The 15,712-nt window shown below is 46.8% G+C and overlaps 1 protein-coding gene across 1 annotated transcript; it reads right to left on the minus strand.

Moving 5' to 3' along the window:
* Positions 1-209: 209 nt before the first annotated feature.
* On the minus strand, positions 210-15,370 carry DLL1 (delta like canonical Notch ligand 1). The gene is made up of 11 exons (XM_080998841.1): positions 14,421-15,370; positions 13,390-13,722; positions 12,084-12,144; positions 11,513-11,770; positions 7,475-7,535; positions 6,501-6,631; positions 6,154-6,323; positions 5,821-6,037; positions 2,106-2,898; positions 1,867-1,981; positions 210-932 (listed from the first exon to the last, which is right to left on the minus strand). Exons 1-11 carry the CDS (start codon positions 14,478-14,480, stop codon positions 927-929), a joined length of 2,205 nt encoding a protein of 734 aa, XP_080854967.1. The 5' UTR covers positions 14,481-15,370; the 3' UTR covers positions 210-926.
* Positions 15,371-15,712: the final 342 nt, after the last annotated feature.

Here is a 15,712-nt window from a genome sequence, read left to right on the forward strand (position 1 = left end):
CATGTTCTGCATGCAAGAAAGGTGCTCTGTCACTGAGCTATGACCTGAGAGCTGCATACATTGAGTCCAAAGCCATGCAACTCTGATATGGAGCAAAAAATGGACTCATCTATCCGTCCGTCTACCTTCAGATGACGATGATGAATAATAGAATTTGGTCCAACAGTGTTATGTTTTAAAAAAACCAAACCCACAAATGTTACTTTGGATATCATTAATAATATTTATTTTGGAAAAATAGTTTAAAAATGAATTTCTTCATTAACCAAAAAAAAAAAAAAAACCAGTAAAAAAAACCTCAAATAACATTTTGCACAATATTCCATAAATACATTATATACAAAAAATATAGTCACATAGACCCGAAGTGCCTTTGTACATATTTACCAAAAAAATTAAATTATAAAAAAGAAACGTCACAAAATACTCAAGCTTTACAAATATCCTGAAAATAATTTTTTTACAGTTTTAAAAAAAATAACACACTTTCCCCCCACCTAGTAAAAACACATTTTAGTATAAAAAGGACAATAAAGGCAGTGTTTGTATCTCTAATTCAAGAAACGACTGGCTCATAAGAATCCAAAATATACACTTCAGGCAGTGCATGCTTCTTATGTAGGAATTAAGTCCGTTCATTTAAATATATATAGAAAAAAAAGCAACTGACCATAGTGCAATGATAAATAGTCATAAAAGGCAGTGCAACAGGTATCTTTGAACACAGACCCTGGCCTAGTGTCCACCATGTATTATTTGCAGTCACTTTTGCTAACTTCAGTAGAGAACCAGCTCAGCCTGAATTTAGTTTCTCAGCAGCAGTCAGTGAAGGAATCTCTCTCCCTTTCTTGTTCAGCAGCATTCATTGGGGCATATCACCTTTGAAAATTGTTCCAAAACAACAATCTTGCCATATCGTCTTTCCTTTACACCTGCGTAAAGTTGGAGGGAGGGAGAGAAAGCAAGAGTGAATTGATGAAGGTACAAAAGATGAAGGTACAAGACCCTGCCAGTACTATGCCAGATATAGAAAACAGGCGCTTGTCTGGTCACCTGCAGGAAGCAAGCATCTCTTCCAGACAATTAATTTTATGGAAGTTGGTTCTTCCCTTCATGCCCGCAATAAGTACAGGTGGTTTAGCAGTATTTGTGTAGACTAAGCACTTAAGTGGAATTATTTGCAAGGCTATCAGGCAAGAAGGAAGACTGGGAAAAACAATTTGCATACAATCTTCTACATTCTCAGAAGCAGATGCCTTGTAGGGTCTCCCCTTGAATCACAGCCCACCGGATGCCTTTCTCTTTAAGGACACATTTGTGATTTTGTACTACTAAAGTACCTAACCTAGCAACTGATGCAATCCACTGGAATCGGTAGGAGGCTTTTCGATAGCAATGGATATGTATACAACCTATGGGGCAGTTTCCTTAGAACACAGAAAGCTGCCATTAGTCCATCCATGTCTACACAATAACAGGCTTACCAGCCCTACCTGGAGATTTTGCGGACTGAACCTGGGACCTTCTACATGCAAACCATGTTCTGTACCACCGAGCATAGTTTTATAGGCATCTACTCTGGAATTGCCCTACTTACTTTCCACCGGACTACTCCAATGTACTAAACCAATTAATTCCTCTTCAAGTCCCCAGTTGCAAAGAACAGCTTGAAGAACTGGGTTGCATCGGGAAGAGCAATAGATTGTGGGATTCAATTAAGAACAGCAACTCAAAGCCAGATCCAATTTCAGCTAGTCTAAGCTGGCACAGCATTGGTAAGCGGATGGAATTTGCTGGCTGACTCTAGTTAGCTGGGAAGTTGGATGGGTAAGTTTGCCTTTTGAGCGCATTAGAGAATGTACCAACCTCCGTTGCTATGATGCATTCATCTTTCTCTTCTGATATGACATACACCGACTGGTACTTTGTGTCTTTCGAAGTGGAGTATACCGATTCTGGCCGTTTCCTTTCAGACAGTTCACTACAAGCCAAAAAGAAAACAGGAGACAAGGATGAGACGGATGCTTTGGCGACCAGCTCGAATATGCTGCCTGCACTTCGCAAGGGGCATGCTGACCCAGCCCCTGCCACCCTCCTGAACCTACCTCTTTAGTTGTACTGCGCCTTTCTCCTCTGCCTCGGAGTCGTATGTGTCGCACTTAGCTTCACATTTGCTGTGTTCCTCTTTAACAGAGTCCTCGTTCTTGAGTTCATGCACCAAATTGTAATCCACTGACGGGTACCGGGCTTTGTAGCCGTTTTTGTCCGCGTTATCGCTGTGGAAGTCCACTTTCTTGTTGGTGTTCTTAATCTGGGTGGCGCCAATGACGCTGATGGAAATGTCCTTCTCTCGCTGGCAGTTGGCCAGGTTGTTCATGGTCTCCGTCTCGCTTCTGCACGGGTCGGGCTGCTGTTGCCTCTTCTGCATTTTGAGCCGGAAGCAGACAACCACAGTGGCGCAGCCCAGCAGCAACATCAGGACCAGGATAATCCCGGCGCATACTGCAATCCAAGGGAACTGCGAACTCTGCCCCTCGGTGTACTTCTCGGTAATGTCAACTGTCACTGCCCCCGGAGGCTGTTCGGGGAGCAAAAACTGGCAGTTCAGCCCCCCGTAACCACGAGCGCACTCGCACACGTAGCGGTTGTTCCTCTCGTGGCAAGTAGCCCCGTTGTGGCAAGGGCTGTGTTCGCACTTGCTGACCGGAGTGCTGCAGTTCTTCCCACTGTAGCCCGGAGGGCAGGTGCAAGAATAATCATTAACCCCATCTTGACAGGTCCCGCCATTCAAGCAAGGAAAGGAAGCACAATCGTCCACATTATCGTCGCAGTGTCTTCCAGTGAAGCCAGCCGGACATTGGCATATGTAGGAATTCCCCAGATCAACACACTGGGCTCCTGCAAAACATCAAAGAGGACAAATGAGATCAGTATATAGCCCAGGAGTGACCATTTATCGCATTTGCAAAACTGCCTTTTCGCCAAAGAGCACGTGTGATTTTTCTATTTTATTCTAGCAACAACCCTATGAGGTAGATCTGGCTGAGAAACAGTGACCCAAGCTTCATGGCCAAGTGGGGTCCTGACTCCAGATCTCACAGGGCCAAAGACAAGCCTCTTATCCATTAGACAACGCATCTTTTCAGTTCCCAGTCCACAGCATCCTTTAAACCTTTAAGCATCCTGTCAGACCAACGGCTCGTCCACACTTTTGCCCGATCTGCATTTGGATCATATTGTGTACCAATTAATTTCCATGGGCCCAAGAGCCTTTCACATTGTTCCGAGGATGTACTTTGTGAAAATCCGATCTTCTCCACTGAAATGAAACTCGGTTTATGCAAAATCTCTTTGGTTTTTCCATGCACGCTGCAAGATCCAATTCAGTGGGTAAGATTGGATTTTTGAGAGGCACAGCCATGGCACAATGAGAAAAGCTTCCAGTCCCATTGGAATTAAATGGTACACAATATGATCAAAATGCAAGAGAAAGTATGGATAATCCCTGAAGTTATGCAGTATTCACAGCCTCACAGCATACTACTTCATTGTGTAGGAAAGCAAGGAAAACATAGCCCAAAGAGATGAGCCTTTTTAACAGCAGAAAACGCAGGGGAAGCCCAGTACAATCAAATGTCTTATTACAGGGCTTACTTTCAGCTACAGGATTGCAGCTTCACTCTGACACACACAGTTGGCAGGCTGCCTTCAAGGCATGATGAAACATATTGCCCACTGAGATCCATCAGAACTGAGGCTTTAAAAGGAACTTGTAAAAATAACTTGTAAAAAAAAAAAAAAGGATCCACAGGCCTTTAAGGTGTACTCTGTTATCAGCCAGTTTTATGGTTCTTACTAGAAACAGTTTTGAGCATTTACAATGGGGTGGGGAAACCTCAGGCCTAGGGGTCATATGCAGCTCTCTGGGCCTCACTTTACAACCCTGGGGACTCTACCCAGGCCATGTCCTCTAGGCTGCAGCCTCCCTGGTCCTGCTCCACATCTTTCTCTTATGGTTTTACCTGGCTGGAATGTGTCCTGGAAGTGTGATAACACCTTTTGCTTGCCTGGGTGGAGGATGGAGAGTGGTATGTGTCTGGCCACACCTGCTTCAGCCACTTCCATTACTGATAGGAGGGCCCTGGAAGTTGCCCCCAAGGGAATGTGGTCCCAAGGCTGGAAAAGCTCCCACCAGCCACCAGCCACCAGCCCCCCCATTTTATCATGACTACTTCTTGATGAGGTGTGTCTAGGATTCTAGTGGGCATTTTGTATTTGGTTGGTTATGTGATTTTATTGCTTAGGAGCTGCTCTGGGGGTCTACAGAAAGGCAAGATAAGGATTTGGAAAACAAATAAATGAAATGGTTTTGCGGTCGCCATACTTCACTGCTCCAGCGTTTCAAAGGGGTGTGTTCTACATAGAAAACAAATGTCCAAATCTGGTGACCCAATTCTTAAACACACAGAGGAGGACATATAGTGAGGGTGTCAAGCTGGTCCAGATCATTTCTTAAAAACTGAACCACAACAGAATCTGAAGCATAAGCATAACCTTACTTACTAAACTCAAGACAAAAGTGCAATTAAAAAGAACAATCAGAGAATAGGAAGTAGTCCGTCTGATGCCAATTCGCTCAGCTGAAAAGCAGATCAAACTGGTTCTGCTCTCTATACTCATTGCTTAAGAACATATGACAGGAACAATTTGGGAAGAGCAACAGGCATGGACAGGGGGATTCCTTCTAAGTCTTTGGGTCCGTTTAGACATTTAGCAGAAAGAGCCAAGCAGCCATTTCCTAGACTGCACTACTTCAAACTACTTTGGGGCAGGGGCGGGGAGCAGAAGAGAAGAGTTCTCATGGGTGTGAATACTTCCTCATATTTAAAAGTTAAAAGCCTGCCTGTACACCTCAGGGAGAAGGGGGGTGTCAGGAGATGGCTCTCTTTCCTGACATGCTAGGTTTTCCTTGTTTGAGGAGCATTTGGGAGAATGAACTTTCAAACATGCAACCTTCCAGCCACAGGCCGAGGAGCGATTTATTCAACTGAAAAGGGAAAGCTGACACTGTTGAAAAACACAGCATTTATACTAGGCAAGACAGATGCGCAGAACAATCCTTTGTGTGTCTATTTATTATTATTATTACTCAGAAGTAAGAGTTACTGACTTCAATGGGAATTACTCCCAAGTAAACATGCGTAAGACTGCAACTTTTTGAAGTTACACCAAAAGAGTCTTGCTGAGTCAGCCTAGTGGACAACCATACGCAGGGGGCAGGGGGGGGCAAGCAGCAAAGCACCATTTTGCTGTGGGTCCTATTTATTCTCTGTCTTTCATTTTCAGGGTTCCAGTTATAAACCACCTTGAGCACCTCAGGATAGCCATCGCAAAAATTCTATCCAAAACTAAATGCCCCCTTCAAAAGATGTCAAGCCAATATTCACCCACTGTGAATTTTTAGATAGATGCTGCTAAGTTTGTGGGTTTTTCTCCCTGACTTAGCACAATCCAACCCAAGGCCACGGCACACTTCAGAGTAAGCCCCACTTGAACAATTTGGGCCTTCCTTCTGAATAAGCATGCATAAGCTGCATACACCTCTCGTGACACTACTTGACTTGGATTAGATCTTACTCTTCCTCTGCTAAAACGGGAATTCACATTATGGGGCATTAAGTGAACCTCAATGGGAAGTTCATTCACTTCCCCTGAAAGTTACACAAACTTAAATGGGAAGTTCATTCAACTTTTCATTGACGGTCATGGCAAAATGCTCATTAGTCTTGAACGGATCGGTCAAAGACTGGTTTAGCTTACCATTAGCACAGGGACTGGAGCTGCAATAGTCAATTTTCTTTTCACAGTTAAATCCAGAGTAACCCACTGGGCAACGGCAGCTGTATCCACCTTCCGGGTTGTCTGTGCACCGCCCTCCATTGAAACACGGACCATCAGCACAAGTCATTGCTCCCAACTCACAGTTTTTACCATAGAAGCCAGGTGGACAGGTACAAGAATAGCTGTTCTCAAGATCCTGTTGCAAAGAAGAGTGTGGTGTTTAGAAGCCTACATTGCATACTGAGATTACCGTAAGCATCTCTTAAAACTACTTTTCTTAAAAAATAAATAAATAACATTTTAGAAACTTACGGTACAGCTCCCTCCATTCTTGCAAGGATTGGCATCACATTCATTGATTTCAATCTCACAGTTGGCTCCGGTGTAGCCAGGACGGCAAGAACAGGTGTAGCTCCCTTGGCCAGTGTTGGTACAAGTGGCACCATTCTTGCAAGGCTTGTGGTGAGTACAGTAATTGAGATCTACGGAAGATTAAAAACAAGAGGCATGTCTGTAAGGACACACACGGTTTCGCAAGGACATTACACAGCTTCCAGAAGCAACTCCACTGTAAGTTATTCCCAGGTGAGCATGCATAGGATTGCAGTCTTAGTTCAAGGAGGATCAAGTCATGGTACTATGAAAGGTGAAGAACTTACCCTGGTTACAAAAGAGACCGCCCCAGCCTTCCTGACAGTTGCACTGCCACGGCTGTTGACAGGTACCATGAAGGCAACCTGGGTATCGGATGCACTCGTCACAGTAACGCCCCTGCCAACCAACTCGGCATCTATTTTAAAAAATCAAAAATACCAGACTATCAGTACAGGAAATCCTACCACAAACTGCAAACCCATTGAAGCTAAAAACAAAAACAGAAAACCCCAGGGGGGAAAACTTCCTGAACAATCAAGGAAGCCATATTCCTAAACTATTAATAGATGCTTCTTTCGCAGCCTGAATACAGAATTTTCCATTCCATTCAAGCTCTTTGATTTGAAGGGAACTCATTTCAGAGTGTAAAGTGCTTAAGATGGTGGCCTTGGTTTATTATTGATCACACTTCTGCCCTTCCTCCAAGACGTTCTGCGCAGTATACATGGGATGATCCCATTTGATCCCACCAACCCCGCATCCTGAGAGATCTCCTAAGGCCAACTATTTTTGTAATTTAGAAGAAATTTAGACCCAGGTCTTTTCCTAAATACGACACTCAATCTTCTATTCTACACCAGCTCTCCACTAGATTTAGTTACTGGAATTGCAACACTCCACTGCCTCATTATTGCAGCTATCATTTAAGCGATTGAAATTTTTGCCAGGGCTTCAAAAGGTCATCAAATTTGAACTCATTATGGCTAAAATCCTATGCACTCCTGCCAGGAAGTGAGCCTCATCCGAACACTTCATTTCCTAGTGAAAGCTGAACAAGACAGAGATGTAAGCCGAGACTTTGGGGGGGTGGGGAATGTTTCAATTTCTGGATTAATACTTTGACTTCATGTTATTGGGACGTCTCACCCAACCATTGGGCAAAACTTCTAAGGAATTTCATGTCATCTATTTGGGATTCTCAGATTGAGTCTGCAGGCAGGGTGGGAGGGGCAGAGGAAGAAGAGCTCCGAAAACTTACTTGCACTCCCCAGGCTTGTCGCAAAATCCATGCTGCTCATCACATCCAGGCAAGCAAATTGCTGAAAAACACAAAGGAGCAGAAATGTACAGATAAGCCTTTGGGGGGGGGGAAGGGTGGAGTGAGTCAAACTCCTTTCACTTGGGCTGAGTTGGTAACAGCAGCTGAATTCAACTCTGGCGTATTGATCTTGCTTAATAACTGGGTCCTTTACTTATCGCCAGGGATGAACATTCCCCTTAATACAGTTGCCCATGGACAAAAGAGACCTCACAATTGCTCCCATCCGCCTTTTCTTCCCAGCAAGGGTCAGAAGTCCTCTCCCTCCACCCCCCACCTCGCCAGTCTATGCACACAGCTCCTCCTCTGGCTGTCCTCAGAGTGTGTGTGTGTGTGTGTGTGTGTGAGTGAGAGAGAGAGAGAGAGAGCAGATAAGGGTGGACAGCTGGTGTGCAGGGTGCCAGCCAGGACAGCTGCTCTATTGTCTATTCTCTCCCAGCAGCTGCCCCACTGCAACAATACCCCCAACCTCCTGCGGCCAATCAGGGCCAAGATGTGCTTCCCGAACAGCCTATCCCTGCCCAGATCTAATCTATGGCACGCGCAGTGATTTTTCTTCTTATTCAAATAAATAAGTCCAAAGTTCTTTCACACACCCAGAAAGGGAGGCGGGAGTGAAGAGGCCTACAAACACACACACACACACACACACACACACACACACAGCAATGGCAAAGAAGTAAGCAGGCCAGCAGGAGGGAAGACTTCTGCTCATTACTTTGCCTGGTTATGGAACTCATTAAGCAGGCACTGCAAGTTTTAATTCAACAAAGCAAGCCAGAGACAATGACGAGCCCCGGAGAAGGAGAAACAGAAGACGAGGAAAAGCTGGGCCGATAATCAGATTGTCTCAAAAAAAGTGAACTGAATGGGCAGCGGGAGTGGGGGTGGGGAGGGCAAGCAGGCCTATGAGGAAAGCCTGCAGTTTGTTTATTTATTTCCTCTGCTTCTAGGTTGACATCACCCCCATTGGTCAAAAAAAAAGGTGGCATGTATTCTAACTCGCTCCTCAAACTCAGCTTATTAAAAAGAAAAAGAAGGATGGAGACACAGTCAGTCTACACCAGTAATACAAAGGGGCTTCAGAAGGCAACATCAACTAAGGAGTCAAAGGGAATATTTTCCTAAAGCCATTTTATTCTGCGCTCCTCCACGTCTAATGCGAAAGGAGGAGGCAAGTGTTATGATGGGAAACACAAGCCCTCTGTTTGCTGCCTTGGCTCAGAATTCTGCCCACCCTCTCTGCACAGATACTGAGCCTGGGCAGCGTCAATCCATTCAATAGTGTTTTCTTTTTTTAAAAAAAAAAAAAGCACACACATACAAATAGCGGCAATTACATTGGACACATCTTATCACAATGGCAAGGATCCAACGTTCTACTTTAGACACACCCAAGGGCTTGGGGCATACCCAGTGGCCTTTGTAAGCTTTTGTTTTCTTTTGAATAGCACACAGCCATACCATATCACAATCTGCTTTTGGAAGTTCCCTCAGGTGGCATGGTGGAGTGCCAAACCCATTGGAACATGTGGAGCTTATGGGGTGCAACTTTCAGATCCTGGTTTGTTGATGTTTTGGTACAGCTCCAGGCCATTTTTTGGAGTTATTGGCAAGCCTGGCTCACTAGGTTTGGACAAGGACATTCAAATTTCTCTTGCCAGGCTATAAAATGTAGCCGCATGCCTCCAAACTCCCATGGGGATCCATGGAAGGGCAAGGGGAGAACAGTCCTCCTACCACCAATGAACTATAATCCCCAAATTCCCACCTTTTTAAATTTAAAAGAAAGGTTATAACATTTGTAGATCCCAAGAAAGGAGACAATATGTGCAGACACTTCTCATTTTTGATGAGCACCTAGCCTGCCCACTGCCTCTTAGTGCTCCACCCCAGGAAAATATCCCCCCCCCCCAAAAAAAAAGTTCCTATGGACACCCATGTTTCCTCCACTATCATTCCTGCTATCAATGACATTACCAGAACTGAAACTAAGAACTCAAAAACTAAATAAGACCTTTAAAAAACAACCACATGGGATGCAATTCAGATGTCACTGAAGTCAAGGAAAGAATGCTCACTGACTTTAGTTTGGGGGTTGCAACCAACTTCAACACTTCCCTTGAATTTCTCTCTCTGTGTGTGTGGTGTGTGTTTGTTCTTTACTCCTCCCACAATTATGCTGGCCTGATCTTTGGGAGAGGGGGATAGTCTTTAACAACTTTAAAGTGTCAAGTGCAGAAATGCAGCTGTCAATCAGCAGAATGACTTTCAGGAATGTTTCAATGTGTGTCCTTGATTTTCATCTTTGTTTTGTGTACATCTATCTATCTATCTGCCCTTCCTCCCAGAGGAGCTTGGGTGGCAGAGGGTGATATATCAGAGTGCGGGGGGGGGGGCCTAACCTTGGACCCTCCAGGTGTTTGAGGACCTCTGGTTTGAAGCTGGGGTGGGGGAAGGCAGAGGTTCCCCACCCCTTTTAGAGAATGTTGGCATTCTGAGTTGAATTGTCAATGCAAATTTAGCATACTGACTCTAGCACTTAATGCCACCATGAGCCTTATCTCTTATGCAATAATAGGGAAAGTCCTCCCTCTGCTAATAAAACAAGAAGTTGTGGCTGAAAAAGGGGGGGGGGGACTGACTGGGCTGCTAAATAGTGATTAAACTATTTGACTACATTCGGTTCATAGGTTTGCTATGCAATGTGCATGCTAAATAACTAAGAGGGGATTAGCTATATTAGACTTGACACTATTGATTATCAATCATGTTATGTCACACAGGGCAAGAACTTGGTGAAGCTGTATGCATTTTAATGTGCATCACAAGCAATTCTATGCATATTTACTCAGAAGTAAGTGTCTCTGTGTTCAATGGTCCTTTACTCTCTGGCAAATGTGTTTGGGACTGCAGCCTAATCTACTGTATGTATAGAATGTGTTTACTGTTTACGTTAGTGGATGCTCTTAATTTTTTTGGAATTTGGAAAATGTTTAAAGAAAGAAAAAGAACTAAAAGTCGAGAATGTGTTGCAGGCACTGCCATAAATTCTATAAATTAATAGTAAGTCTGATACCCTATAGTAGGAAAAAGCAGCATGTCACATTTATTGGTGTATTTGTTCAGAAAAGCACCTGCTGCAAAATTGCCAGTTTGGCTACATGCACAATGCGGCTACATCACAGCCAATAGATAAGACAGGCTACAGGAATTTTGTAGAAATGTGTATGTTTTAATATGTATTATAATGCTATTAGCCCAATTGGTAACATAAGACTATGTTAGTCAGACCCATTGGTTGCCACTGTTCACCTACCGTTAAGGTGGAGTTAGGAATTCTGTATCTGCTAGGCGTAGGTGGGAATAAAATGCTCTAAATATTTGTCCAAACTTTCTATATAGCTCCCATAATTATTTTGCTGATTTGCCCTGAAGGTGATGTTTATTTTAGGTCAGGTTCCTGAATTCTGCACCTTTGGAGTTTTGTTGGCAATTTCTAAGGATCCAATCCAGCCAGTGTCAAGCACTTTCAAATTCCACTGATTTCAGTGGGACAGCCAAGCACCTGTTTTACTCTCCCAATAAAAGTCATGCAAATCCAAAGTGCTGGCTGCATCATGTCCATAACTTTGCTGACAGGAAGTCTCCTAATGCCTTGCACCTTATTCTTTCTCTAGGAGCTCATCGATCTATTGCCACCAAAAAGAACTGTGTCCAATATTATTTGCTGTTTGGTGTACAAAGCATTTTTTTGTAATTCTAATATTATATTTTATCCTTATTCCTTAAGGACTACAGATTCAGGATTTCATTATATTATTGTTGGTATGTGGCTTTTTAAAATTCTCCCTAGCGAGCACACTCATTTCTGAATGGGACATGTTTGCACCAATGCATGAGCGAGGAAGAGAGAGAGAATTGGTGGCACCAAAGAACTTTAGAAAGACAAATGAGGATTTCCTTGAGGACACTCACGGTCAGTGCAGTACTGCCCCTTCCAGCCAGGATTGCAGACCTTCTCCCCACGCTCTCCACAAGTGAAGTGGCCAAAGGCATCATCCCTGGGGCGGCAGAAGACAGAACAGCCCTCTCCATAGTAGTGCTCATCACACACAAAACGGTAGGAATACTTGAGGTCAGTGCGGCCACTGCTGTGCAGGTCCTGGGACCATTCTTCTCCAACAGTCAAATGTCTCTGCGTAGCCAGGCGGCTAATGAGGCGTTCTGGATTCTCTGCAAAACAGAAGGCAGGGGGTGGGGGAGCAGAGCGAGAGAGAGAACAGGAATGCAGTTAAATAAATTGAAAGCTTAAGATTACACTGGAAATTTAGAGTAGTTCAGGGAGGGGTGAGAATTTTTTAAGCAGGTATGGGAAAGCTATAGGTTGCCACTGATCCAGGTGGAATTGTCCCACTGACTCCAATGGGACTTCCTTAGAAGTAAGTGACTGCTATTGGGACTGGAAAAGTTCACTAACTGGAAAAGCAGGCATATCATGGACCCATAAAGCAACAGTCCTGGGTGGAACTTGGAAAAAGCCATTTACCTGTGTTGAGATCATCAGGGGAGTCTGTGTGCAGCGCTTCAATGATGAGAGAGAAAGTGCCCTGGAAAATAAGATTTTTAAAGAACACAGAGAAAACAATGAGAGCAAACGTCTACAGTCAGCAGAAATAATATGGTCACAGGAGGGGCAGGAATATGTGTGCCCAGCCAGCGTGACTCTCTGATCCCCTGACTCCAGCCTGTTTTCACTTTCCTCAAGGAAATGGCAGAGCTTTTTGAAAAGTTGCTTCCTGGCCTGTTTTTTCAGCCTGCTCCACACAGGATGTGGTGTTAAAAAGGAGCAGAGAGGGGAAAGTGGGGGAGGGAGCGGGAGAAGGGGCATCACTGTCAGCCTTCACACTTTTTCTCTGCACACTGCCTGAGAGGTAATGGGCTGGAGGAGAAGATAGCGGAGTAGATGAAGCCTTTGGGAATTCTGGGCAGAAATGACAATGACATAGCCATTTCCATAATGGAAAGGCAGGGGGAATGGAGTCGCAATAAAGTATGTGCAGCCACCCCTATTATCACCCTCCCTCCAGCTGACTGGCTGAGGCCGCTAATGAGACACAAGCTGGCCCTGCCAACACTATTGCGAGGTCAGAACTGCTCTCTCTGGAGCACTAATCTGGCTTCACTCCTCAGAAAGCGGGGAGTTGCAGATACATTATGACACTAATGTGCAGATTCTGGACCAAAAGGATGCAGCCTTGAAGTCAGGAGGTCGCTTTGCATTAAAAAGCATCTAGCAACCTTGGCAGCGGCAATCAGCCATTAGCTTGGCAGGAGCATAAGCAAGGTGTCAAGGAGCAAGGGCGTATCGTGGGGAGTTGGGGAGAAGCCTGGATTTGTGAAGGAGACACTCTTTTGAGCTGCGCTGTTGAATCAAAGGCTACAAATAAAAACACACACAAAGCTCTCTTCCCGATTCCATCCCTGCTTCTGAATCCACAGTCCCACCCCACTTACCTAACCCCATCCTAGTCTTGACAAGCACCGGAAAGGTTAAAATTCCTAGTTAAAAAGCAAGTTCCCCCCAGTCTTCTGCAGCAGCCTTATCTGACCATGAGCATGCACTCACTAATCAGGAATCCTAAAAGTGCACTTATACACAGGGAACGGCAATTCTAATCTGTATTTGTTCAAACAACACTAGGGGGGCGTAGTTAAAAGTGTTTTGTAAACAAGGAGACCAAAGAGGGAAGCGATGGCTCCTTTCCTTAGCTTGCACTGCTCTCCCCCTCCCCGCCCCCGCCCCCCGCAGCCTCCCTGTTCTTTACCCGTAACGGAGGCCCGGGTGAACTTACCGGCCAGGTGAAGCCGAAGGGGAAGCGGATGGGGTTGCTGAAGGAGGGGTCGCTGCTGGCGGCGTTGTCGGGCACGCTGAAGGAGTTGGCCCCCAGCACCGGGGTGATGGAGCTGCCGTAGGTGCAAGGCGGCTCCGGGGACACGCTGGCTTGGTAGTGCTTGAGGCAGACGCGGAAGAAGGTCTTGCAGTCGCACTGCTGCAGCCCAGGCGCCGCGCCGCCCCTGGGCACGGCGCCGCCGAAACCCTCCCGGCAGCAGTTGCGGTTGCCCAGAAGCCCCTTCTTGTTGACGAACTCCTGCAGCTTCAACTCGAACACGCCGGAGCTCCAGACCTGCAGGAGGAAGCGGGAGCGGGAGCCACCATTAGCAACTTAGGGGGGGACGCGCGGGGGGGAGCTCTTGGCCCTCAGAAATGGAGCCGCAAATTGGCGATTGGGAGGCGAGCGCCCAGAGGGGGGCGGAGCAAATTTATCAATGGAAGTTCTGCGCTGATTCCAGGCAAGGCGGCGCGCGGGGGGGGGGGGAGAACAGCGGCTGCGTTCGCGCAACGCGCCTCCCGCAGAGCACAATGGCCAGGCCCCCCGCCGCGTCGAACGCAGCCGCCGAATTGTCAATGGTGAAGCTCCCCATTGATGGCACCTCGCGACGCTCCGACAGGGGGCACCTGCGCAGCGGAGTTCGCGTGCCCCGAGTACCGGAGTTCCGCTAATACTGGGGCGCCAGCAAAGAGCCACCGAGGTGAACTCTCGTTCTCTCTGTGCCGCGCGCGTGTATGTGTGAACGCGAGCGCGTGCGTGCAGACGGTTCTCCACTAAAGCGAGGGGGGGCGACAGGAACCCATGGGGTGGGGGAGAGAAGGGCAACGCTTGGTTACAGATCGCCACCACCCTCCGCCCTCGGTAGCCCTTGAAGTTTCCCGGAGAGGTGCAACGCGCCAACTTTTCCTATCTACGATGCCTTGCGGGTTTCAAGAGGTTTGTCAACACGACCGCACGCGCGCAAACATGCATTATATACAGCCGATGCTTACCTGGCAGGGAAACTGAAGCACGCAAAAGACCACTAGAGTCAGCGTGGACTGGCCTCCCATTCTGAGAGGGAGTGAGTTGCCCGAGGGGAGATATTGGGGCTTCTTTCCTTGCCGTCCCTTGGGGAAAAGGCAACCGCAAAACAACAGGGGCGTCTTGACAAGAAGATGGGTCCCGACAAACCTCGCGCTCCCTAGCCCGGCCGGAGGGGAATTAGAAGGGAGATGTGCGAGTTTCAAGTCTCTAGCTCTTTTCCCGTCGATGCGGATTTCGATACGCCCTTTGGATGACTGACAGCTCTTTGGGAGGCGATTGTTTTTAAAGATGAATTAGGCTCGAGGCGCAACTTTTACCCTCCTCTCGGCTTTTCCTCTTCCCGGCGACAGTTCTGGGCGGCTTCGTTGCGCTTCGCTCCTCTTCTCCCACCAAAGGAAGAGAAGAGCCACTTAATTCCCAGAGGCGGAGAAAAGGCTCCCCAAAGCAGATTAAAATAATCAACGATCTGGAAATCCCTCCGGGGACGAGAAGGAGATAATTCCCGGTGGCTTCAGGCGAAGAGGGCAAGAGGGGTTTTGCTTTGGGCTGGTGGTCTGGGGGTTTTCCCCCCCTCTCTTTTTTTAAAGGGGCGGCGGCGGTGGTTTGGGCGGGCGTGTGTTTAAGCTTTGCAGTGGGTTGTCAAGCAGCCGCCTTCAAATCCCCCGGGTTGCTGGTCGCCACTTTCTGGCAGAGACCAGCGATCAGTCTGTTTCGTTTTCTTGAAGGAATCCAAGCCCCCGGAAAAAAGGAAGGCAAAAGAGGCTTGTCTCGTTTCAGCAGCTACTCGAGAGCAGCTGACTGGCGGCGCCCGCGTGAGAGTGTGCGCGCTTCCCGGGTCTCCCCTCTGTGGTTCTAGGTGTGGGTGATCTTTGCTTTCGCCTTGGATCTGGCAGGCTGTCGGCTTTCCCCCCCTCTCTTGTCCCCCCCTTTTTTTTTGCTCGCTCGCTTGCTCTGTAGCGCTACGGATCTGCCTGCGGTCGGGCGCCTGCCTGCCTTATATCTCGCCGGCCGCCTGCATAGCTAATGAGATGCAAATGAGCAGCCCCCCAATCTGGCGAGAGCGGCCACAAAGGAACCACTTTTCCAAGCCCTCCTCTCAATGGATCGCCAAATGGTCAGTGAGCTGTAAAATGGGCAACCCTCCGCCTCTTCCCCTCCCCTGCGGCTCTCACAAAAAAAGTGAGGGGGGGTTCATTTACATTCCTGCAAATTTGGAAGCTGCAAGAATCAACCTTCTTTCTCCCCCCCCCACCCTTTT

The sequence above is a fragment of the Podarcis pityusensis genome (genome assembly GCF_964106645.2).
Source record: "Podarcis pityusensis genome assembly, chromosome: 3".
Lineage (NCBI taxonomy): Eukaryota > Metazoa > Chordata > Lepidosauria > Squamata > Lacertidae > Podarcis > Podarcis pityusensis.

Coding starts and splice junctions, on each gene's coding strand:
- DLL1 (XM_080998841.1), bottom strand. CDS start 14,480: ATGGGAGGCCAGTCCACGCTGACTCTAGTGGTCTTTTGCGTGCTTCAG. Junction 13,723..14,420: donor TGCTTCAGTTTCCCTGCCAG/GTAAGCATCGGC, acceptor TTCCTCCTGCAG/GTCTGGAGCTCCGGCGTGTT. Junction 1,982..2,105: donor GGCGCAGTACAACTAAAGAG/GTAGGTTCAGGA, acceptor TTTGGCTTGTAG/TGAACTGTCTGAAAGGAAAC.